Source organism: Nematolebias whitei, chromosome 7 (assembly GCF_014905685.2).
Source record: "Nematolebias whitei isolate Nwh7 chromosome 7, NemWhi1, whole genome shotgun sequence".
Classification (NCBI taxonomy): domain Eukaryota; kingdom Metazoa; phylum Chordata; class Actinopteri; order Cyprinodontiformes; family Rivulidae; genus Nematolebias; species Nematolebias whitei.
Window position 1 is genome coordinate 25,453,002 of NC_056504.1, and position 25,286 is coordinate 25,478,287.

At 41.3% G+C, this 25,286-nt stretch overlaps 1 protein-coding gene across 1 annotated transcript in view; it reads left to right on the forward strand.

The window, feature by feature from the left end:
* Positions 1-215: 215 nt before the first annotated feature.
* The window catches only part of si:ch211-286o17.1 (hematopoietic progenitor cell antigen CD34), a 49,240-nt gene continuing 24,169 nt past the window's right edge, over positions 216-25,286 (forward strand). Inside the window, exon 1 of the mRNA XM_037679319.1 lies at positions 216-424. Coding sequence (XP_037535247.1) covers positions 343-424 — 82 coding nt within the window. The 5' untranslated portion in view covers positions 216-342. The remainder of the gene's footprint in view (positions 425-25,286) is intronic.

Genomic DNA, 25,286 nt, shown 5'->3' on the forward strand with positions numbered 1-25,286 from the left:
GAAAACTAATTGAAGAATGCAAACATTATGCACAGAGAATAAACCAAAAAAACTTCATCAACCTCTCTCCCTCCATCTGCATAGCTCCTTTTTTAAAGGGTGGAGGCACAAAGGATGGGTTAAACTGTGGAATATAGGGGGTGTAGGGCTGGGCCTTAGTACAGGAGGAAAAGGGGGCTGGCTATATAAAAAGTGCCCAGGACACAAGTGGTGCTTTATCTGCCCTGTCCCACTCTGGGTAAGAGTAAACCCTAAACTGCTCAGGCTCAACCAGCTTCGCCCCTTTTATCATTTTCCCTCTCTTTTTCTCACCACCGGTGTGTGTGAGCGTTCAGGATAAGAATGGCAGCAGCATCGCAGAGAACAAACAGGCCCTGGAAAATGTTGCATTTTGCTTTGCTTCTCATTGCTCTGCTTTTAAAAGGTACGTATAAAATACTTTGTACTGAGGGGATCCATTCTCAGGGATCAAATAACTGTGGGTTTGGGGAAATTGGGAGGGCTAGGAGGGGTGGGGTTGTAGTGGAGCAGTGTTTGTTTGTATGGTCGGTTAAATCCAGATTTTAACCCTACAACTATTTCAGTAACTGGAATGTAAACATCATACAAGGAATTTTTTAACAATTCCCACAAAAAAAGAGAGTTTTATGTCTTGAAGAGGTTTGCCTAAGATTTAAATTATTCAAGATGCTTAAAGACAAACAGATTTGGATCACACTTTGGTAAACAAAAGAATCATTTCAAATAAACAGTTTTAAATAATGTGGTGGCACAAAAAAACTAAAATGATTATGTTAAGTTGCGAGCCCCGTTTTGAAGTATTTGATATTTACAGCCAAAGTTAAAAGTGTTTCTAGGTTTAGTTTTTACCAATTACTATCTTGTGGAGTTTGAAACATGAACCTTTTCTTACGTTTCATTGATCGGATTTTACATGGCATTCAAGGAGTTAGAAAAATGTGCATGTTTAAATTTAGCTGGCTGTAACATGAGGCCAGTAAATGCATGCGTGAGAAAGGGGTGTGTACTTTGGTTGTAGGCATGCATCTCAAATATGGCTGTGTAATGCAGGGACTTTGGCTAAATTAATAATTGTGCATAAAAATGACTTTCCAAAACCCCAAAAATTGATATGTATTTTTTAATTTAGCTTGCATAAGTCTCTTGTATCATTTAAATAGTTACAAAAATTCTTACATCTTGAATTCTGATGACAATTCTTAACAAAAAAAAGGCCAAAGTGATTTTTTTTTGTGAATACTTGAAGAGAATGATATAATAACATAAAATTAAGGTAAACCTGATGTTGTGATTACATGAAATTGCTGCCTAACTCCACAAACTGCTTCCAGCTGTAGAATAAAAAAAACGAGTCAAATTGAAAATAACAAAAAAAAAACTTCATATTGTATACCCCCAAAAAAATGCAGAAGGGAAATTAGCAACAGAAAAATGGTGCTAACCTTGACAACAACTATACCATCATCTCTTATTGTGGCTAGAAATGAAGTGCACAAAGAGTTCCACTAATTCATTCCTTCTGCTTCTTTCATGGGATGTATGTGGATGAGGTCATCAACCGAGAAGCAGCTGCATCTGATTTGGATCATAAAATTGCACCAATTTCAGCCCATTGATTCATAATCAGAGACATGAAAACATTCATGAAAGTCTTGATAAAAGAAAGAAGTGAAGCAGCTCAAAGCTCCTGACAGACTTTATCTGAATCAAATGTGTATAACAAAACAACAGTTACGGGGCCAATATAGAATACATTATCTATTTTTCAAACTAAACTGTCAACACAGAAGATGCCAATAGAAACTAAGGGTGCATTCACACCAGCCCTGTTTAGTCCGCTTTAATCGAACTCTAGCTCGTTTTCCTAGAAAGTCCGGTTCGTTTAGGGAGGTGTGAACGCGCCATCGAACTCTGTCACGGATCAAAAGGGCAAACTCTGGCCCGGGCTAAAACCTAGGTCTCGGACCGGTAGAAGCGAACACCAGCGCGGTTCGAGTACAGTGTGAATGTAAACAGACCGAGTCCCGCTCAGCAGGGTAAACAAACACTCATTTCTCTTACCTTATATGGAGCCGTCAGCTGCCTTGTGTGGAAAAACAATATTCTCCATGGTCTTCTGTCTCATCTTCTGCTCATGCTAGGTCCATTTTTGAAAAACGACAAAATATAATTCCTAAAACTGCTAAAACTTGATGCCACTTCGTTTTTATTTTTATTTACAGAAGAAGAAGACGTGTCTTCAGAGGTTTTTGTGTCATTTCTTTCAGTAGTTCTTGGTGCAGCGCCCCCACAGGCGAGTGGGGGAATAGGTTGGTTCAACAGGTTGGCTCGACTGCACAGTGCAGTGTGAATGCAAACGCACCAGCTCAAATGTAAACAAAAGGTCATGAATATTGGTCCCGAACCGAACCGAGTCTACTGGACTATCTGGTGTGAAAACGACCTAAGTTCACAAAAGATCATTACTATTGAACTCTGCACTGATTAAATCAGAGCACCATGTGAGTGAGTGGAGTGAAAAAATACCATACCATACCATACCACTTTATTTATAAAGCACTTAAAACAGCCACAAATCCAACCAAAGTGCTGTACAGACAAAACAACAGGTAACACACAAAGCAAAATACAAAATGAGGTAAATCAGAATATAGACATGAAAACGATGCATATAATGATGACAAACCAGTGTGAAGCATACAGGATCAAAACACAGATCATCTTGTGTTGAAAGCTATTGAATAGTAGTGAGTTTTTAAATGGGACTTGAAAACTGAGAGGGAGGGGGCCTGTCTGACAAGCAGAGGTAACTCGTTCCAGAGTCTTGGTCCTGCTACAGAGAAGGCCCTGTCACCTCTGCGCTTAAGACGAGTTCCTGGAGCTGTGAGGAGCAACTGGTCCGCTGACCTCAGGGAATGTGGTGGGACATACGGTTGTAGCAAATCAGAGAGATGGGGGGGGGGACACTGTTCAGTGATTTGTAGACATACATGAGTATTTTGAACTGGATTCGAAAGTGAACCGGTAACCAATGCAGTGAGGCCAAAACTGGTGTAATGTGCTCTTTTTTGCTTGTACTGGTTAAAAATCAGGCTGCTGCATTCTGGACTAGTTGTAGTCATGCAATTGAGGTCTGACTGATACCAAACGGGAGCGAATTGCAGTAATCAAGCCTAGATGTAATGAATGCATGTGTTACTGTCTCCAGGTTATTTTTGGACAATATGGGCTTAAGTTTAGACAGCCGCCTCAGTTGGAAGAAGCATGATTTAACGATCACATTTACATGATTGTTAAGCTTCAAGGAAGGGTCCATTATCATGCCCAGATTAGTGACTCTTTGTTTTTCTGACAGGGTTAGAGCAGAAAGGTCGATGCAGTGGTTTGCGATCGTGTCGTTGGGAGGGAACAACATGACTTCAGACTTCTTTTCATTGAAACTTAAGAAGTTTAAAGCCATCCAGTCCCTGATGTCAGCCAGGCAGTTGAGCAGCGGTTGAATAGAGCATGTACCATTGTGTCTTAGGGGGAAGTAAATTTGACAGTCATTGACATAGAAGTGGAAGGGCATGTTGTGTTTCCGAAAAATAGCACCAAGCGGCAGCAGGTATAAAGAGAATAGGAGGGGACCCAGGATGGACCCCTGCGGAACCCCCCATTTAAGCTATGCCTCTGCAGAACTAAATTCCTTGATGGAGACACAAAAGGATCTTCAGTGAGGTAAGATCTGAACCAATTGAGGGCTGATCCTGTGACACCCACCCACTGCTCCAACCTAGCAATGAGGATCTCATGGTCGATGGTGTCAAAGGCGGCTGTGAGGTCCAACAGGACAAGCAATACAGAATCACCGGTATCTGTGAATCTGAAGATTTCATTAAAGACCTTCAGCAGGGCAGTTTCAGTGCTGTGGAGAGGTTTAAAGTCAGATTGGAATAGCTCTAAGATGGCGTGATCCTCCAGGAAACACTTCAACTGGAACTTGACTATTTTCTCCAGTACTTTAGAAACAAATGGGAGTTTGGAGACAGGCCGGTAGTTGGAAACGACTGAGGGGTCAAGGTTTGGTTTTTTCAGGAGAGGCTGGACAGCAGCATGTTTAAAGGATTTTGGCACCACGCCAATGGATAAACTACTGTTTACTGTGTCAAGAATGGACGGACCCAGAGTTGGAAACACCTCCTTTAGTAGTCGAGGGGGGACCACATCAAAGGGGGAGCCAGAAGGTTTCAAGTTGCACATGACCGGCTCTAGAGAAGATAGAGTGATGGGTTCAAAATGGTCAAAAGGAGCTACAGATTGAGGTGGGATGGATGGGTCATGAGTTGGAGGGGAAATGAGAGCCCTGGTGGTCGCAATTTTTTCCAAAAAGAAATATAAGAAGTTGTCGCACAGCTCAGTCGAGGCTTCCAGAGGTGATGGTTCAGTGAGGTGGAGAACAGAGTTTAGGGTGGAGAAGAGGACACGTGGGTTGTGAGAGTTTGAAGTAATTATATCAGAGAAGAATTTTGATTTAGCAGCTTTTACTGCTTTCTGATAATGGCGCCAACTCTCTTAAGTATTTGAAAAGAGACCTGCAGCCTGTCTTTCCTCCACTTTCGTTCCGCCCTCCTACATTGCTGCCTAACAGCCTTGGTGACATCACTCAGCCAAGGTTCTGCTTTGATTTTTGATTTTTTGGTTTTAACAGGTGTGACATGATCCATAGTCTTTAAGCAGACAGAGTTAAACTGGGATGTCAGCTCCTCAGTGGTGGTGAGAAACACTGGGGCCTGAATTATCATTTCAGAGTTATAAACATCTGTGAAATGTGTGGCAGTGAAGTGGTTAATGGCCTGAGTCCTACGTGCAGGAATGCACGACTTAGGAGTTAGATGCGGGAGGGAGAACTCAAACCGGACTGGCATGTGGTCTGAAAAAACATTATCACCAATAACAAGATTATTAACAGTCAAATCATGAGTTAAAACAAGGTCCAGTGTATGTCCACACTCTTGGGTGGGACCGTTTACATGCCGAGTTAAATTAAATGAGTCCAATAGATATAAAAAGTCCTTAACCAAGGGCTTCTCAGGACAGCACACGTGCAAATTAAAGTCCCCAATAATGAAAAGATGCTCATATTTTGGTGTGATTTCAGCCAAGAAGTCAGAAAACTCATTTATGAAATCCTTAGACCGAGGTGGGCGGTAGACGAGTGCAAATAGAGTTAAGATGTTTGTTAGGCTGATGGTCCTTCTTGAGCATGTGATCAGTTGGTTTTGGTTGTCAGCAGCAAAACTGGTTGATCCACTCTGAGAAGGTGCTATTTAAGAGACTGAGCTGAATACAGCACCTCAGACTGAGGAAGTCTCTCGGATGAGAGTCGAAACGTTTCTACATTTTTTTGTTGATTTGCTTTGTTTTTTTGTTTTTTTTGAATGTCCAGAGGACCAGATTTAACTTTTTTTTATTTGAACATTGTTAATAATCCACCACCGCACCGGCCTGATGGCCGTGGTGCGTTAAAACACAGACAGTTCGGTGGCAGTAATTCCGTCAAGGCGCTGGACTCACCCAGAGACATCCAAGTCTCTGTGATGCACAGAAAGTCCAAATCGTGCTCTTGAAAGTAATCCCTGAGGATAAAAGTTTTGTTGGTAACAGATCTAGCGTTGACCAAACACATCCAGATATTGTCCAAAGTGGAGCTAGCAGCGGTGGAGCTAGCAGCGGTGGAGTTAGCGCACGCTAATGGCCGCAAGTTTTCAATAACAGCCCCTCCAGGTCGGTCCGAGCTGCGCAACGACTGACAACTCCCACTGGTTACTTGGTCCGGGCACACAGGAGAAGAAGATGCATCGCGCAGAGCTTTCAGCTTCACCAGCTGACCAGCACGTTTTCCACGATGTCTGAAGCGATATCTCCGGGCAGGGAGGTGAGGAGCGCAGCGAAGGTAAGCTGGCACGTCCGCCAGCGGGGGGTTGGGGTTCCGGAGGTACGCTGATAATGGTCCAAATAAGCGACTTCAGTGCCAGAAAACGAAGATTCAAAGGTTGTTGTCTGTCATACACCAGCAAAGAGTTGATGTCACAGATGTGAAATACAAAAAACAAAAATAATCCGAACACCATCAGCAGAGGTGGATTGCAAGCCATGTACACGGGCGCCATCTTACCGGAAGATGGAGAGGTGATGTCACTTCAGAGGCTGAGCTCATCAGAAACACAATGCAAAGGTTTCCTACAGGATTCCTCTGCCACAAGTAGCAGAAAAATAATAATAATTCAGTTCAATTCAGTTTATTTATATAACACCAAGTCTCAACAGAAGTCATCTCAGGGTACTGAACAGAAACATTCACTGCACCGCCTTACAGCCTAGCTGTTTTTCACCAATTTTCCTTTGTTGTCCACTGTTGTCATCATTCTTTGCTAGAATTCAGGTTTTGCTTGTAAATGAGTCCCTGAGGCTCAATGGGATTAACCTGTATAAATAAAGGTTGAATGGACATATATAAAAAGTAAGTTAATAGCATTATTTATCTGAGGAGCAGACGGCTTTGATTAGGTGTGTGGCTCATAATTGGTCATAGTGCTGCTGTTGTTGGCAGATAAGAGTTTTATTCAGACTTTTGCCACCATGTACTTTTTGCAGTTTAGGTACTTTGTACCTATATGTTTGTAGGAGTAAACAAACAAACAAACAAGGTGGGTCTCTTTCTGCCCACCTTGGCAACTGCCCCAACACTAATGATTTGTTCTACTGGATTACACTTTTGAATAGTTTGATTTTAATAGTCTATCCAAAGCAAGTGAACGCACACATGCACACACAGACACACCCCCACACACACAAATCTCCAATAGACACTATTTAAATGTGCAGTTAAATCTTGAAAATATAGATGTCCAAGGTCATTGTATTTTTAAAGACACATCTGTACATGTGACTTATTATTTACTATGTGTGTGGTTGTTTTATATTTTAATTTTCCAAAATCATATTTATAAAAGTAGTTTATATGATAAAAATATAGGTGCAAAATGGTAAGCTCAAAAGACCAAAATGGCTCCTACTACAATAACACCGGTTGAAACAGATGACCGCTTGTCCCGAGTCTGGTTCTGCTAAAGGTTTCTTCCTCATGAGTGAGTTTTTCCCTTTCCACTGTCGCCTTCATGCTTGCTCAAGATGAAAGTTCTGCGATGAAGTTAAACTCAAAGCAGTCTGCTCCTCAGATAAATAATGTTAAATTATTATTTTTATTAATCCAGGCTCGATTACTGAAACTCGCTCCTCCTGTTTGGCATCAGTCAGACCTCCATTGCACGACTACAACTGGTCCAAAATGTGGCAGCCCAATTTTTAACCAGTACAGGCAAAAGAGAGCACATTACACCAGTTTTGGCCTCCCTGCACTAACTAATGGTTCACTTTTGTATCTAGTTCAAAATACTCATGTATGTCTATAAATCACTGAACAGCTCTGCACCCTCCTATCTCACTGATCTGCTGCAGCCATATGTCCCACCGCATTCTCTGAGGTCAGCGGACCAGTTGCTTCTCACAGTTCCAGGAACTCGTTTAAAGCTCAGAGGTGACAGGGTCTTCTCTGTCGCAGGCCCAAGACTTTGGAACAAGTTACCTCTGCTTGTCAGGCAGGCCCCCACCCTCACAGTTTTTAAATCCCGCTTGAAAACTCACTACTATTCCCTGGCTTTCAACACTGTATGATCTGTATTGAACCTGTATACATCACACTGTGTTAATCATTATGTTATTATCTGCTATTACTTTGTTTCTATATTTTAATTTTACATTATGTTATATGTTGCTGTGTGCTTTGCCTGTTTGTTTCTGTTTGTACAGCACTTTGGTTGGCCCCGTCGCTGTTTAAAGTGCTTTATAAATAAAATGGTATGGTATGGTATATGAATGTTTCTGTTCAGTGCCCTGAGATGACTTCTGTTGTCACTTGGTGCTATATAAATAAAATTAATTGATTTGAATTGAAAATTGAATTAACATGGCAATGGCTAAGTACAATGTGGGGGTAGAAGTACAAGGTGATATAGCACATCTTATCCATCCAGCTTTTTTTTAACCCATGTTTCCATGCAGGGTTACAGCAAGCTGGTGCCAACTCCAGCGGTCTTTGGATAAAATGTCGGGCACAGCTTGCAGAAACCCCTCACAGGGTCAGAGATGAATGAGAAAACACTCATTCATGCACTCACTCAAATCTATTGACTATTTCAATCCCAACATGCATGTCTATGGTCTGTTGGAGGAAAATGAAGTGTCCAAAGAAAGCTTACATATGCACAAGGAAAATGTACAAATTCCACATTAAAAAGCCAGTTTTGAATCCACAATCTTCTTTAAAGTGATGGCTCAAACCACTGCGCCATTTTGCTTCAACTCAAACAGCACTCACTGTGTTGGTGCTGTTGTTACTCCTTTATCTTTGCTCAACTATGGAAATAAATAAATAACAGATTTGTATACAAGATTTGTTTAACTTGAGAAAGAAATCAACTATCAAATTTTTAAGTGTCTAATGCAGCCAATATCAGTTTTAGTTTCTTTGCATTTTTATCATTTGAACACTCCTAGTTTGTGATAAAACTGGTTGGACCCCTTGGTTTATACTAGCTTTCAGGCTATCAACGTTCAACCCACACAGGGTCAACCCCAGAGGTTTTTTGTCTTGTTAGCCGTTTTGAAAGTATGCATGCAAATCTGAATGTGATGGTTGATTATCCACAATTCGTCACCCTGCTGAGGATGACAACAAAGCTGATAAATGCCTCTGTGGACAAATGTCTCAATATTAACAAGGTCAGAAAGGATGAACACAAACATTTCTGGAAACTGTGAGGAGGATTAATTCCAGACTTTCTCTCTTGTTGCTGTTAACACAACAGGAGATTATTATTATTATTTTTTTTAATTTATGGATGTGTTGACGCTCAGCTGGAATGGCTTCTGACCAGGTGTCTTATTAACAGCATGTTCAGAATGTCAGATGAGACTCCTCGATTACTTGTTTTTGGAATAGCATTACCACATCCACTATTTTCATGAGAGTGGTACCACAGGCAAACACGTTACAGATCTATAAAAAATAAAATAATAAAGCAGCTGTTATTGTGAGAACACAAACTTGCTTGTCATTAAATATTTAATCCACTGGTGTATTTTTTACTTAATTTACACACACTTGATGGCTATCAAAACATTTTAAGAGAAAACTTGCTGCGAAATCTCAACATAAGCAATACTGAGTCTTAAAATAATGTAGTGGACTAGGCCTCCGACCAAAACCTGCCTCTGAAGACCTTCATGGGACAGGAACTGTTATTTCATTGATTTGAATCCAGAAATACAAATTAGCTCATCCAGAGACTGTCTAATTGTATACTGAAGTTATCAATTGAAAGAACACTCTCTTTTTTATATTATCATTACTATTTTACAATATCTTAATAATCAAAAGTGTGTTTAGTTCATACCATTTTGAAATGTTGAAGTGAACCACTCATTTTAAATCAACTGTGAAACAGTATTAATTATTTTTTTAATCCTCATTCAAATTAGAAATCAAGTTAAATGTCTATTTTACAAAGTAATTATGCATTTTTTGATCTTCTGTCTGAAATGAGAAAGAGTGATGTCGGTCAAAAGTCAGAGACAGTCAAAAAACAAGTTGTTAGAACGGGCTGTCGTGTATTAAAACTCTCAGACAGTAAATAAGAGAACTGGCACCTGCAGTGTTAGTCACTTCGCCAAAATATTTCTGTCTGTTCCTAAACATTTCTGCTGTTTTCTTGACTTGTAAAAACCCTTTGACATCACTAGAACCACACCCCTGTTGGTTGCTTCAACCAATCAGGACTTCCTAAAAGTGACCAGAAGCAGAACGCTTTAAAAGTCGACACTTCCTGGAACTGTCAGTCTTTCTGAGTCTGTGGAGTAATGTCTGCTCAGTCTTCTGAGTTTTCTGAGTCTTCTGGAGTCTTCTGGGGTTCTGTGGAGTAGTTCTGGAGTTTTCCACTGCTGAGTGGAACTTCGGACTCAGTTTCCAGTCTGATGGAGTCATCCATCTCTGCAGGAGTCACGGCGCCTCGCTGTGGCTCCACCAGGCGAATGTCCTACAACTTCTGAGGAAGTTTGTTCTGTAGAACGGAGTATCTCACGACTTCTGCCGAGTCGCAGCCGCCCTGAGGAGACGCTGAAAGGTAGCGTGCCAGGGAACTCTTGACCGTAGCGGACCCATCCTCTGCCACGGTAAAGAGTCGTCACGAGCTTCACTACAAGTGTACCGCGGCGAACTGCGCTTGAAAGGAGCGTGTTGTTCTGGTCTACAGCCATAAATCTTCCTTCAACATCTTCCTTTAAACTCCTCCATATTTCCCATCTTTAAAACTCTTCTATCTTGCCAGTAATTAATCCAGATATCTTCAGAAATGTCTGTTGTTTTATTAAGTAAAACGTGCCAAGTTTTATTAATCAGAACCAGATCAGTCTAATCAAGTGTACAATGCTTTGATGTTAAATTTTGATTCTGTTAATAAATGACCACATTTATTTTGATGGGTCAAAGAAAATTAACGTCTCATGTCACTGATTAAACCATCTACGCACAGTACCCTCTGTCACATATCTTTAAGTAGCTCGAAAAAGAGAGAACCTGTTAATTTTAAATATGACTGTAGTGAAGCTCTGAAGCTAACCTAGCCTTTAGAACACTACATCTGGTGGCCCGTACGGTCTCTAAAGAGCTTCTTGTGGCCAGCATGGTCTCTAAAAGAGATAATTTAGGACCCATTCTCCTCTTTAGACATTTTGTGGCCGTACGAATGTTTAAAGAGGGTGTGAATCATACGTGACGAAGTCTGTGTTATTGTAGCATAACGCTCATGTTGGCATGTAAAGGTCCGAGTTTTGAGCTTGGTACAGGCATGGTTCATGCTTGTGGTGTTCAGAAAGCTGAAACTACGCCAATGTGTTCATTTTAAAGCTGAAAATTATACATCTGTTGTGTAACTAATGCTGACATGCTGTGGAAAAAACGCTGTGTTCTGTTTAAACTCTAGCAGAGAGGGGGTTCTGTGTCTGACCCAGTTCTGTTCACTGGACTCGTTGAACGAGTGGTGTTTTAAATGGATAAAACGCCGTTTTAAAGCTGAGCGCCGTCTCAGACCACTGTTAAATGCTGATCCGTTACATTAACAGTAAATTGTGCATTTTGGAGGTTTAATGGGCGATTGTTGACCGGACTTTTCAGGCTAACTGCTAACAATGAGAGCTAGTATTCACGAGCTGTGATGGGTTGAAAACCGCTTTTTGGGTTGCTCTGATTCGCTGAGAAACTGGTGACGTATCTGCGCGTCCACTCCCTCTGATGTCAGATTGTAAAGCCCACCCCGCTGCTCACGTGTCTGTAAAGTCACGTGACCCCGTAAATGTATCTCTGTTCAACCGAGCCCTCCTCTGTGTTTAAAATCGCTAAATGAAGCCTGCCACTGTTCCCAAAACTCATGTTTTCATGCAGATAGACGTGCTTGTTAAAGCGACGCCACGTTTAAGCTTTAAATCCGTTCAGAAAGTGCTGATTTGACCGTGTTTGACCGTGTACTACGTCTAGCTAACGGCTAACAACCGGATGTCAACAGAACGATCCACAGGAAGTTGTCATAGACTTCTGCGGGTAAAAATAAGCTTACACCGCCACCTGCTGTTGAAAGAGGGGTATAACAGTTTTCCTGAAAGGAGGCTGCTCACTGCCTTTAATTATTTTTTTTGTTAATCCAGCCTGGTTTATGAGTTACTGTTTCAATAGCAAATTTCTGGTATATAGAACTGCTTAAAAAGCATTTGAAAACTAAAGTTGCTGTAAGACTTCTTAGAAAAATTGCAGGTTTATTTAATTTTAAGTGCTTTCGAGTAAATGAACACTAACATAGCCTGGCTCTTGTATCTGTTACAAAATAAGCACATTAAGTAACTAGCTAAGAAAGTATTTACTTAGAATATTCATGCATTGGGGTAAAACCTACAAATAGGTGCCCATTCATTTGAAGAAGTTGGCTTATAACAGTACTGTTGAGTGAACCCAGAGCTTAAATAGTGTGTGAAACTCACTGCTCACTTAAATACAAATATTTACCTGTTAAAAACTCTAAAGATGGCAACTGTGTCACCAGATAAGTGCTGAACAATGAATAACCATGGCAGATGTGACAGAAAAGAATATTGATCCTTGTGAGATGAAGGACTGGTTGGAGAAAGCGTTAACGCTGCTCACAGAATCCTTGCATCCATATGGTGAAGAGGTGGACAGCATGAACTCAACAGAGTTATTGGACGAGCTGAAGGAAGTTGCAGAAAGTGTCATTTCTACAGCCAGAACAAAGTCAAGTTATGACCAGCTGGCTAAATTGGTGCTCTTGTTGAAAGCAACATTCTATGCTGTGGTAAACAAAGCTGACGACCTTGCAATAAGGTTAAACAGCGAAACAGAGGAGTACCTCAAACTCGAGGCACAGTCTAAATTTGATCAGGAGACCCGTGCGAATGAGTTACAACGTGAGAGGGAGCTCTCACAAGCTCAGCTGTCATTACAAGCTCACTCATATGAGGCAAAGATGAGGGAAAGAGAGGTTGAGTACCAAGCACTGTGTTCAGACAACGATACGCTACAACAACAGTTGCAGCTCACATCAAAAGCTCTGAACGAATGCAGATTGGAAAAGGAGGCGTTAGTCCAACAAGGCGTGCGTTTACAAAGTGAATGTCATACATCACAGGAACGCTTAAAAGCCTGTGAGGTGAAACTAGCCGCTGCAACAAATGAGATTTCTGACGTGGGGCGAGGTTGTCTGGAACTCAAAGACGAACAAGGTCAGAGTCTAGGTCACCCACCATCACCTCAGAAGAATTTTGCTGCACCTCCTGCTCTTAATCCCATTCCGTCACCTCCACATGAGTCTAGCGACACACCTCCAAGTGCCATTTTGGTTCCTACAATACCGATAATACAGCCTTTGCTCCCAATTTTGAATTTGCACAAAATTGCAAAATATGTCAACCGCTTTGATCCAGGGCCGTTAGGTTCAACTGACACTAAGGCCTATCTGGACAACCTTGACTTCCAATTAAGAAGTTATCCCAACGCTACAGTGGAGGATAAAGTAGGTTTGATCAGGCTCACTTCATCCCGGACGGTATTTTCCTTCATAGAGCGTCAACTTGATGCCACAAGAAGGGATTACCGCCTGTTATGTACTGCTCTTATGAAAGAGTATTCCCCTTGCACGGGACCTGTCAGTTATCTAGCCGCCGACAAGGTCGTGCAAGGTAAGAATGAGCACCCCAGGGCATATTATTCCAGGATTTTGCAGGCTTATTTTGGTTACAGGAACGAGGCCAACATGGAGGAAGAGGAACCGTTTAAGTACGTGTTCAGCAAAAATCTCCACCCTGACATAAGGATGTCAGTGCAAATGATGGCTAATTTCAAAGAGAAATCCATCAGTGAGATAAAAAGTTGTGCTGTGAATGTCTTTGAAGCACGTTCACAGGCCAAAATACCCATTGAGGTGTACCCAGGTGAGAGGATTCCTGCCCAGTCATTAGATTTGGAAGGGACGAGAGCTTCGACTCCCCCTCCCAAAAAAGGCGAGAGGAAACGAGGTTTCCCAGCAGCCAAACCACAACAGGTGAGTGCCCCCTGGTCCAGACGAGATCCAAAATGGTTTCCCAAGGAACCAGAGGATGAATGATCGTACCAGAAGGGGGGCGAACGCCCTAAGGGTAAAAAGTATGGCACCAAAAGTGACCCATACAACCAGGGATCCCACCGGGAACCCCAAAGGGGGTGGGGGGTACTGTTTCCCCACCACGTCAGCTGAACAGCCTGAGACGAAAAAGAAACAGCAGCAGGTCCAGAGAAAGAACCGCAGTCCTCTGAGCTCGGACGAGACAGACAGGGTGCGTCGGTTGTTGGACTTGGTAGAAGGTGTTGCCACGAACAAACGACCTAACGCTTTGTTTGGCGATATCATTGCTGATAAGTCAGAGCACACAGACAACACCGTTACTGCTGTCACAGACAGCCGCCATGACGCTGTTGTGGTAAACTCTGACACGCCCTCACCTGAAATGGGGGGGGAGTACAATCACACGTCACCGACGGTGACCCGTCACAAACTGAAACCTGACAAACATCAATAGCTGTGCTAACGGTTCAGTCCAAACAGGGTGACACAAACAACAACGCTGCCGCTGTCATGGACAGCCACCAGGATCTTGTTGTTACAAACAATGAGAGCCCCTCAACACACAGTGGGGGGTGGTGATCTCATACATCAATGACGGACGCCCGTCAAAAGCCGAACTCTCAGGAGCAGCAGCATCTGTACCAACAGTTCGAAAAAACCAGGATTACACAGGTAAAGGTAAACATGTGAAGAAACGTCGGCCAAAACCTACAAGATTCCTGTGTAACCTGATCAGAAAGGCAGTCGCTAATAAAGCTTACCTGTCGATCACACTTGAAGGGGTCGTCACACATGAAGCCCTACTGGATGGAAGAGCAGACATAACTATTATGTCAGCTAAACTGTTCGAGGAGCTCAGGACTGCTGCTAACGGTGTTCACAGGGACATACCTCTTATAGAATGTGTTATAGGACTGCAGGGCCTCGCAGAGACGAGGACAACCCTGACAGCTAGAGCTATGGTTCACATGCTGGTTGGCGAGATGACACTATACCACCCGGTATATGTGTCTATGGTTGACTCATTCCCATTTTTGGTCGGCCAGGATTTTATAAATCGCTTTGACGCGATTATAGATTATGGTACACAGACAATGTGGGCTAGAGTGAGCAAACCCCTGCCAATACTCATGCCTCCTGAGACAGTCACAGACTGCCCAACAGCAGGCACCGCAGAATGTACCGAGGACCTCTCGACAGAGAACACAGTCCCGGTAAGTAATCCTTCAAAAGCATGGGAACCGAAAACACCCAACCGGTGAACCCGACTCTGACTGAATTACAAAGCCTCTTCTGCGAGCTGAAACAGTCAGGGCCCACCGAATACTACCTACCATTGGTAGTTCAAGGTGTAGAGATCCAAGGATCCCACACCAAAGATGCTGTACTGTCGTCGGGGACAGATAAACCAGCTATTAAGGATGGAGCCATGGACGGCCCTCAGAGGTCCTTTGACCCCTCCTGGCTGCTCGCAACTCTGCCAGTGCAACCTACAGCCGAGGTAATGGCAGTCACACGTGCACAGGCTACAGCCAAGCTGGCTGACAACACAGTCTCTGTACAACCCGTGCTGACTGACCCAGACATCATCCAACTTCAGAAGTTGGATCCTGCAATAAACTCAATTATGCTGTATTTGACTGACCCAGGGAAGAACACTCCGTCCGAAGCCAACCTGGATTTCAATCCAGACTTTAAAGCCCTCTTTCAGCTGCGCAAACAGCTAAAACTACTCAAGGGCATCCTAACTTTAGCTCATGGAGCGACGTCCTCACCCGTGTTCGTGGTCCCAGTGACCATGACCAAAGGGGGTAACGTTAGTTAGGGTAATGCTACCAGACGCGATAACTTGATCAAATCTGACATTCAGAGTGAGTGATGCACCGAAACGTCGTTTTCTAGTTGCTTGATCACTACTTTTGTCAATGTTGAAACGTTGTTTTTCTGGTTGCTTAGTCACTATTTTTGTCAATGTTGAGACATCGTTTAATTGGTTTTTGGTATTGTTTCTGAACACCCCCAGCAAGAATGAATTTTGTATGTACTTTAGTTAGAGACTAAGAGGACTTTAACTATGCCAACATGCAGTTCATTTGTTAAAATTCAATCTTTGCGGAGTCAATGTAGATTAATGCTACCTTAAGTACCATAATCTACATTGGTCTCACGACGCTGAAGCCGAACCTACTCGAACAATCCTATTCCGGGGGGGGGGGGGGGGGAGCTAATCCTTCAGTTGAGTCTCGCCATAGACTCCAAAAACATTTAGTGGAAAACCAAAATCCCAAACCTCAAGTCGTTCGTCTAAAAGGACAACAGACAATTGAACCAAACTATATTTTGCCATGTAAATCTAACTTAAACCAAGTTAGGAATGGAAAAATAGTTTGGAATGCCCATCTATAGGTATAAATCCCTATATGAAAATTTTTCAGCATGACCCACCCTTTAAACTGGTAACTTTAGCTGATCTAAACCATGATAGCTTACACACCAGGTGCATATAGGTTAAGGTCTTATGTAAAATCCCACTCATAAACCCAACTAAAACCACATAAATGCATGACACATAAAACCAGAATGGCACCCACTGGGAACCACCAGAAGCAACCTTCGCTGAAGGGACCTACAACTTCAACGTGGGTCTCCAATCTTTATCCAGTGGTCGCCTCTGCAGTTCAGTCGAGAGAAACCCTCTGCAGGCTGATCAATCAACACCTCCAATCATTGTGGATTTATCGTTGTGGATTATATGACTTTTTCCAATGGATTACAGACTTTGTTTCCAAGGGGTTAAAGCATTGCTACAATGGAATTACCAACAACATAATGGAATTACCAACAACATTATGGAATTACCAACAACAATGTGGAATTACCTAAACCATTGTGGGATTACCTTCTTTGACTTTTGTTTTCCTCTTGCTGGATTAGCTCAAGCTCAAGGACATTCGGAGGCGTAAGTTCATGTTGGAATTCATCTCCATGGACAGGCGATGATTTCCAAAGGGGGGACTGTAGTGGACTAGGCCTCCGACCAAAACCTGCCTCTGAAGACCTTCATGGGACAGAAACTGTTATTTTATTGATTTGAATCCAGAAATACAAATTAGCTCATCCAGAGACTGTCTAAATGTATCCTGAAGTAATCAATTGAAAGAACACTCTCTTTTTTATATTATCTTTACTATTTTACAATATCTTGATAATCAAAAGTGTGTTTAGTTCATACCATTTGGAAATGTTGAAGTGAACCACTCATTTTAAATCAACTGTGAAACAGTATTAACGATTTTTTTAATCCTCATTCAAATTAGAAATCAAGTTAATTGTCTATTTTACAAAGTAATTATGCATTTTTTGATCTTCTGTCTGAAATGAGAAAGAGTGATGTCGGTCAAAAGTCAGAGACAGTCAAAAAACAAGTTGTTAGAACGGGCTGTCATGTTTTTAAAACTCTCAGACAGTAAATAAGAGAAATGGCACCTGCAGTGTTAGTCACTTCGCCAAAACATTTCTCTGTCTGTTCCTAAACATTTCTGCTGTTTTCTTGACTTGTAAAAACCCTTTGACATCACTAGAACCACACCCCTGTTGGTTGCTTCAACCAATCAGGACTTCCTAAAAGTGACCAGAAGCAGAACTCTTTAAAAGTCGACACTTCCTGGAACTGTCAGTTTTTCTGAGTCTGTGGAGTAATGTCTGCTCAGTCTTCTGAGTTTTCTGAGTCTTCTGGAGTCTTCTGGGGTTCTGTGGAGTAGTTCTGGAGTTTTCCACTGCTGAGTGGAACTTCGGACTCAGTTTCCAGTCTGATGGAGTCATCCATCTCTGCAGGAGTCACGGCGCCTCGCTGTGGCTCCACCAGGCGAATGCCCTACAACTTCTGAGGAAGTTTGTTCTGTAGAACGGAGTATCTCATGACTTCTGCCGAGTCGCAGCCGCCCTGAGGAGACGCTGAAAGGTAGCGTGCCAGGGAACTCTTGACCGTAGCGGACCCATCCTCTGCCAAGGTAAAGAGTCGTCACGAGCTTCACTACAAGTATACCGCGGCGAACTGCGCTTGAAAGGAGCATGTTGTTCTGGTCTACAGACATAAATCTTCCTTCAACATCTTCTTTTAAACTCCTCCATATTTCCTATCTTTAAAACTCTTCTATCTTGCCAGTAATTAAGCCAGATATCTTCAGAAATGTCTGTTGTTTTATTAAGTAAAATGTGCCAAGTTTTATTAATCAGAACCAGATCAGTCTAATCAAGTGTACAATGTTTTGATGTTAAAATTTGATTCTGTTAATAAATGACCACATTTATTTTGATGGGTCAAAGAAAATTAACGTCTCATGTCACTGATTAAACCAACTACGCACAGTACCTCTGTCACATATCTGTAAGTAGCTCGAAAAAGAGAGAACCCGTTAATTTAAAATATGACTGTAGTGAAGCTCTGAAGCTAACCTAGCCTTTAGAACACTACAATAATCAGAGTGGGAAAAAAGTTAACTGGTTTTTGCTTCTTCTCCTATAAATGTGTAAGATGCATAATTTTGTTTATTAAATATTCTTTCAAGGTTTTGTTTTAAGGTAGCAACCACATGCAGGCAATAATTTAATCCAAAAGATACTGCCACCTATTGGTAACATTTTTAAAGCATAATTTCTAATTTATAAATTTACACAGAATGCATATCACTCGCTGCCTTCCATGCTAAAGTTTACAGATTATAATCATCTTATGATCAAAGGTTAAAGAGATAAAATAGTTTTGGTCAGACCTTGAAAATAATGCTGTGCATAAGCTCATATGATGACATCAAAGTTCTTGCTCAGTAATCCAGGTTAAAAAAACAACAACAACAAATCAACAAAGTTACCAAAAATCAGGTCCTCTAGACAGATTATTTTTTTGTTAAAACGTTTCGTCCTTCATTTAAAGGAATTCATCAGTCTGAAGAGCCGCAACAAACTCAGTCCAATAAGTGGCTTATTCACATAGTGGGCGAACCAGTTTTATGGTGATAAGATGGATTTTGGAGTCTGCCCTCTCCCTCGTCGACTTCTCTGAGGCAGTCAAAGTGGTTTAAATTATCAGGCTCAATAAATCAGGGAGAAAAAAAAACAAAGTTAAGTCAGGTCGTCTGAACGGTTTATTTTTTTTGTTGAAACGTTTCGTCCTTCATCCAAAGGACATTTTTTAACCAGGATTATTGAGCATGAACTTTGATGGTTTGAACCACTTTGGCTATGACTGCCTCAGAGGAGTCTACAGGGGAGAGGGCGAACTCCAGAAACCATCTTATCACCACAAAACTGGTTGGCCCACTATGTGAGTAACCAGTTATGAGACCGAGTTTGTTGTGGCCCCTTGGACTGATGAAGTCCTTTGGATGAAGGATGAAACATTTCAACAAAAAAAAAAAAGAAACCGTCCAGATGACCTGACTTAACTTTGTTGCATGACATTTCACAAGATAACTCTGTGTTTATAGCATCAGTTGTACATGACTCTCAGCTACTACTACACCAAACATCAGCTCAATAATTATAATACTGACTTACCATAATTAATAAAGACACATTTTGTTTGTTTTCTAAGCTTGTTGAGTTTTAGTGGCCATCTTGATCTGGGTCAATTCCATAATAAGATGTAGATGTACATCCATTGATTACTTTTAGTTTCATTAGAGTTCATCCAATGGTTCATAAGATATTTTGCTAACAGGCAGACACAGACAAAAGCTTTATTACCCTTTTGCTTTTGGATAAGGTGCAATAATTGTCATGTTTAGCAAACATTTGATGTGTTAGAAGTTAGAAAGTTGATGCAAATCAAAGAACAAATCTTAATGAGACAATTTTTAAGACTTTAAGAAGCAAAAGGGAAGAGCTCAAGAACTCGTGCTCCAGAAAGAGTTGTTTTTTTACATTGACTCGGCTGTTAGAGGGATCGCTGCAATCCATTCTACTCAGAAGTTTTCAAAAGTAAATGCCAACCAAACTTTTAAGCATTTTGCAATAACTTTTTAAGCTCTGCCTGTGCTGTGAAGTGGTTTAAGGAGGCTCTCTGGGTAAGCAGTGAACCCTGCCCAACCTTGCTGCCAACCCCAGAGCATGCAATTATGTAAATCATTGTTTTCATAGTTGTCATTGATGTAACAGATGCAACAAAGACTCTCAGAAACAATGTCAACAACAGAGTGTTCTTTCCTCTTGTAAAGAAAGGAGCTGAGCCAAATTTCAGGATCAAGTCAGCCAGCTTTGGCAAGTAGACATCTGGGTGCGTGCACAAACCCCCCCCCCCCCCCCCTTCCCCCCACACTCAGAAAAGCACACACTTTAACTTACATAAAGTTCTCCATTGTGTGAAGGAGTGTTTTTCTTTTTTATTTCTAGTCAAATAGACTGACTTAACTCAGTCTTTTGAACCTTTGGTCGTTTTCACACCAGATAGTCCGGTAGACACGGTTCGGGACCAATATTCATGACCTTTTGTTTACATTTGAGCTGGTGCGTTTGCATTCACACTGCACTGTGCAGTCGAGCCAACCTGTTGAACCAACCTATTCCCCCGCTCGCCTGTGGGGGCGCTGCACCAAGAACTACTGAAAGAAACGACACAAAAACCTCTGAAGACACGTCTTCTTCTTCTGTAAATAAAAATAAAAACGAAGTGGCATCAAGTTTTAGCAGTTTTAGGCGTTATATTTTGTCATTTTTCAAAAATGGACTTAGCATGAGCAGAAGATGAGACAGAAGACCCTGGAGAACATTGTTTTTCCACACAAGGCAGCTGACGGCTCCATATAAGTTAGAGTTCGATTAAAGCGGACTAAACAGGGCTGGTGTGAATGCCCCCTTAGTGTATTTTCTGTGTGCAAAAAATACAAGTTTTCTTCTGGAATTGTAAAATAAGCTGAGGTGTGTATCATGATCTGATAATTAGATTTTTAAAAAGGAAGGGCCAGAATGCAAAACTCACAACAAAAACTTGAAGGCATCGATCAATGTTTCAGAAACAGAACCAACCAACACCGCTCCAGTCCAACATCTAGAGGAGTTACTTTTCCTGTTTTTCAAACACCACCAACTTATGTGAGAGCAAGTTATCACTTTGTTAGCTTTTCTGAATAAATCAGTGACTGAAGCTCACGTTTGCTTTACCCTGCACAAAAGTGCAAGGCAATGAAACTTTAGCGGGCAATGTGAGTATACGAGTGTGTTTTGAGCAGGAGTAGGGGTGGGGGGAGTGATATAATGCAGCCAATTGAAAGCAGATGTCATGTTTCCCGATTGTACTTAGAAACAGGCACCGTGCTCTTGATAAGGAGCTGCAGAGGCCTCAGGTATGGGTCTGGTAAATTCTGCATCCGGGTAGCACTTTGTGAAGTTAATGCTGCCTTTCTGGCTTTATTGAAACCATAAGGTCCAATTGCCTTTCTGCCACGGGAGAATAACAGCCTGGGTGCTGCTATTAATCCCTGTGACAGGAATGAGCGGGGAGGAGCCGCCACGGGGGAGCAGTAAGGGGGTCAAGATGGTGGGGTCAGCGGTCTGTTGTTTCAAAGAGGGTAGGGTTGCACAGCATGTTTAACCTTACGAGGCTATGCTCCAATGTCACATTCCTTAAAATGCTCTGAACACATTTAGATTCTTAAATTGCACTGATACTAAATAACGAACTTGAAATAAATAAATATTTAACTAAAGGTAGCAAAGCAGCAGCTAAATGCTTAAATTAGCAAATGCATAGCTAAAATATATGGTTAGTTAAACTGCAAAAGCTAAAATTGGAAAAACCATAGTTACAAGCCAAAATGAACTAAACATTAGCCATAAGCAAAAATTAGTACAATTTTAACTAAATGCTAAAATTAACAACAAACTAAAAGGTGCAAACGAGACACACACACACAAAAAGTAAAATAAAAAGCAAGTATGTTGAAACAGATTTAAAATATATATATATTTTGAAGGAGTTGAGGAGATTATACATACTGTATTTCAATGGGGAAAAGTTGCCAATAAAGATTTTTTTCTGAAAAGTCTAAAAGTTACAAAAACAAAAAAAAGACTTCATATCACACTATTCCTGAACAAGCCAAACATTTTGATGGATGGTTAAAATAGAATAAAGTATGCAGAAGTACTTCACGTCCAAATAAAGTATGAACTTATAAACTGGAAAACGGATGTGATCAATGAGTCAGCATAAGAATCTTCTTTGAGTGTTTGACATCAAGTTTAGAGTAAAAGCCATCTATTTGCAAATTTGGGGCAGACTGAGTACAAGAATACAAGAAAACTTGTCCTGAAGTAACATCCAAGTCCTACAATGGGGGTGTTAAAAGACCTCCCTTGTGGCTACTTTTGACAGCACCCCCACCACCTAAGACAGCTTTAAATACATTCTTATAATGCAGACAAAATGTTCCCAAACTATAATATAATAAATTACAAATATTTATATGGCTTCACCCCTCCCCCCCAAAAATAGCAATACGAAAATGTCTGCAGTGTTTACAGAAGCTGCCTCTGTTGAACAAGCTAGTTGAAATAATTTTGGACAAACATAACTTTCAAATTGACAGAGAATAAATAAAAATCACTAAATAAATTTATAAAACTTTTAAAATAAAATATGTTAGATTGATTGTTTTTGAATATAGAACATCGTGATCGACTGAAGGATGCAAGTGGAACTTGTCAGTGAGTCATCAAGTTTTACATGGTGGTCCAGTAATGTGTGCAGACCATTATCGCCTCACTGTGTCCAATTACACTGAACTGGTTTCCCCTAAACAGAAGCAGGGGGAACCCAGGGGACATAATGCTGTAGAAGCTGTCCACACCTGGGGCTAGCCTTTGTCCTGGGTGATCCAATCACAAACAGAGTGATAAATAGAGATGTGAACACATCCAGGGCAGACTTCGACCCAATCTCTCAGGCTACATTCAGAGGGGTTCTGAGATGCACTACCGGTACCTATACTTATCCAGCAGCCTAAAACGCCTCCTTTTATAGGTCACATTAAAAGATTACGTCCAAATGTAAATACTTTGTCCAAAAAAAAAAAAAACAGGCACAGCTGCCAGCAAGTTGCAAATGATTATGTAAAGATACACTAAACGGTTTTTGTGCATAAAAAAAGTCAACACAATTGGATCTTTCCATGCTGTGGTTACTGTGTAGTAAAAGGCTTTGCTACACGTCAATTCAATCACAAGGATCTTTGTTTTCTAGTGAAGCATGTCACACACTTATACAGCAGTCATGTACACTGCAAAGTTATGTAGATAACATGTGATGGCTCACCCCAGAGCTCTCCTAATCTAAGGGGTTAGAAGCTTTAGTGTCTCTGTGTCTTTATCAACAGAGCTGTACGGGCACGATAAGCTCTGGAAGATCACACATCATTTATTTTAGGCTAACGCTTGTCTCAAGTCATCACTGTCATATGAAAAATGGTTTAGTTAGGTCTTATCGTTTTTGCAGAAAAATCAGTAGAGCTGCTGATTTCCTGTTTGTTGCTCAGCTAAAAACTAAATATATACATAGATTATCTGTTTATTTGCATAGAGAACGTGACAGATTGAATAGTAGTTATTGGCAGCTGTGGCTGTGTAATTAGAGCGGTTTTCCTCCAATGGGAGCGTTGAGGGTTCGATTCCACCAGCAGACACATGCAATGTCCCTGGGGAAGACACCGAACTCCTCATTGCATATGATGTGTGTCCCATCGGTGTATGAATGTGATCTAAAAAGCACTGATTAGTCTCTTTAGAATTTGTTCAATCATCTTTGTATAGATGTAGTAGAGTGCTGTATGAATGGGTAAATGAGGGCACAAATTGTGTTGTAAAGAGCTTTGAGTATATTAATTAGATAAAAAGGTGCTATACGTATAGGTACAATCCAAAGGTTAAATGAAAAAAAAAAAAACACCATTGATGCATTCAAATAACAGAGGTGAACACATGAAGTACACGTATGGTGAATTCACACCAACCCTGTTTAGTCCGCTTTTTATCGAACTCTCGTCCATTTGCCTAGAAAGTCCAGTTCGTTTGGGAGGTGTGAATGTGCAATCAAACTCTGATGCGGACCAAAAAAGTGAACTCTGGTTCGCCTAAAAATCTAAGTCTCGGTTCGGTTGAAGTGAACTCTAGCGTGGTTCAAATGCATTGTGGATGCAAGCGGACCGGATACCACTCCAAAAGCAGTATGTAGACTACAGCGCAAGGCAAACAAACACGCATTTCTCTTACCTCATACGGAGCCGTTAACCACCTTGTGTGGAAAACAACATTCTCCATGGTCTTCTGCTTCATCTTCCACTCATGCTGAGTCCATTGTTGAAAAATGTTTGTTTAGCACATGTGCCACAGCCAAAACAGAAATGTTAAAACCACTAAAATTTGACACCACTCTGTTTTTGTTTTTATTTCCAGAAGAAGAAGTGTCTTCTTCTGAGGTTTTTGTGTTGTTTCCTTCAGTAGTTCTTGGTGCAGCGCCACCACAGGAGAGGGTGGGAACAGGTTGGCTCATTGACTCAGTGCAGTGTGAATGTGAACTGCACCAGCTGAAAATGTTCTGAATTTTGGTCCCCAATTGAACAGAGTCTATCGGACCATCAGGCGTGAAAACAACCTTAAGTTCACTGGGCTGCAATAATTTAATGAAATGTATTTAGAGACTCCAAAAAGTTGTGTAATGTTTGCAGTGGTTCTCAAATCTCTTGAAGAGTTGAGGTACACCGTTTTGTCTCGAGTTTTGAACATGTTAAAAAAAAAGTGATTTGCTCTTAAAGCAGACAGAGCCAAGGCAAACAAATCAAATCCACCTAAGGAGCATTAGAGCTGTATTTGAACACCTGCTCAGGAGCTCTCTTCTGACAGAAAACATGCCTTGGTCCAAAAACCATACAGATGATAAATAATCCTGAAGACTGGTCAAAAACTGCTTATCTTAATTTCAAAAGCATACTCCAGCAGATTTTACTATTAATCAGGGAAATCACAGATCTCTTTTGCAAGGGAGACCTGGACCTGAAAGCAGAACCTGAGCATGCACGTTTTGCACAGAGGAAACTGCAGTACCTGGTGAAAACCCAAACAAATGCAAGGAGTACATATAAACTGCACAGAACGAACCCAAGTCTAACCCGGGGGGCAACGGTGCTAATCACTGAGCCATCCTGGTGCCCAAATCATAAAAGTGAGGTGGTTGGCAAGGTGTATAAAACACAAACCAAGGTGAGTACGATGTGGGCTGAGATGGATAACAAAATAACGTGCACAGCCTAAAATACAATTTTACAAGCGGCAAATGCAAAAATAGTCTGTGATTTTCTAATGTTGGCTATTCAAAATGTAGCCCCGTGTTTTGTTGGTTGTTTGGTCACAAACACAGAATTTATGTTGCGTCCAAAAATCATCCCGTTCCCTCCAATTTTGGGTCGCCAACTATCATTCTAAGCTAATTTGAATAAGAATTTAAAATAA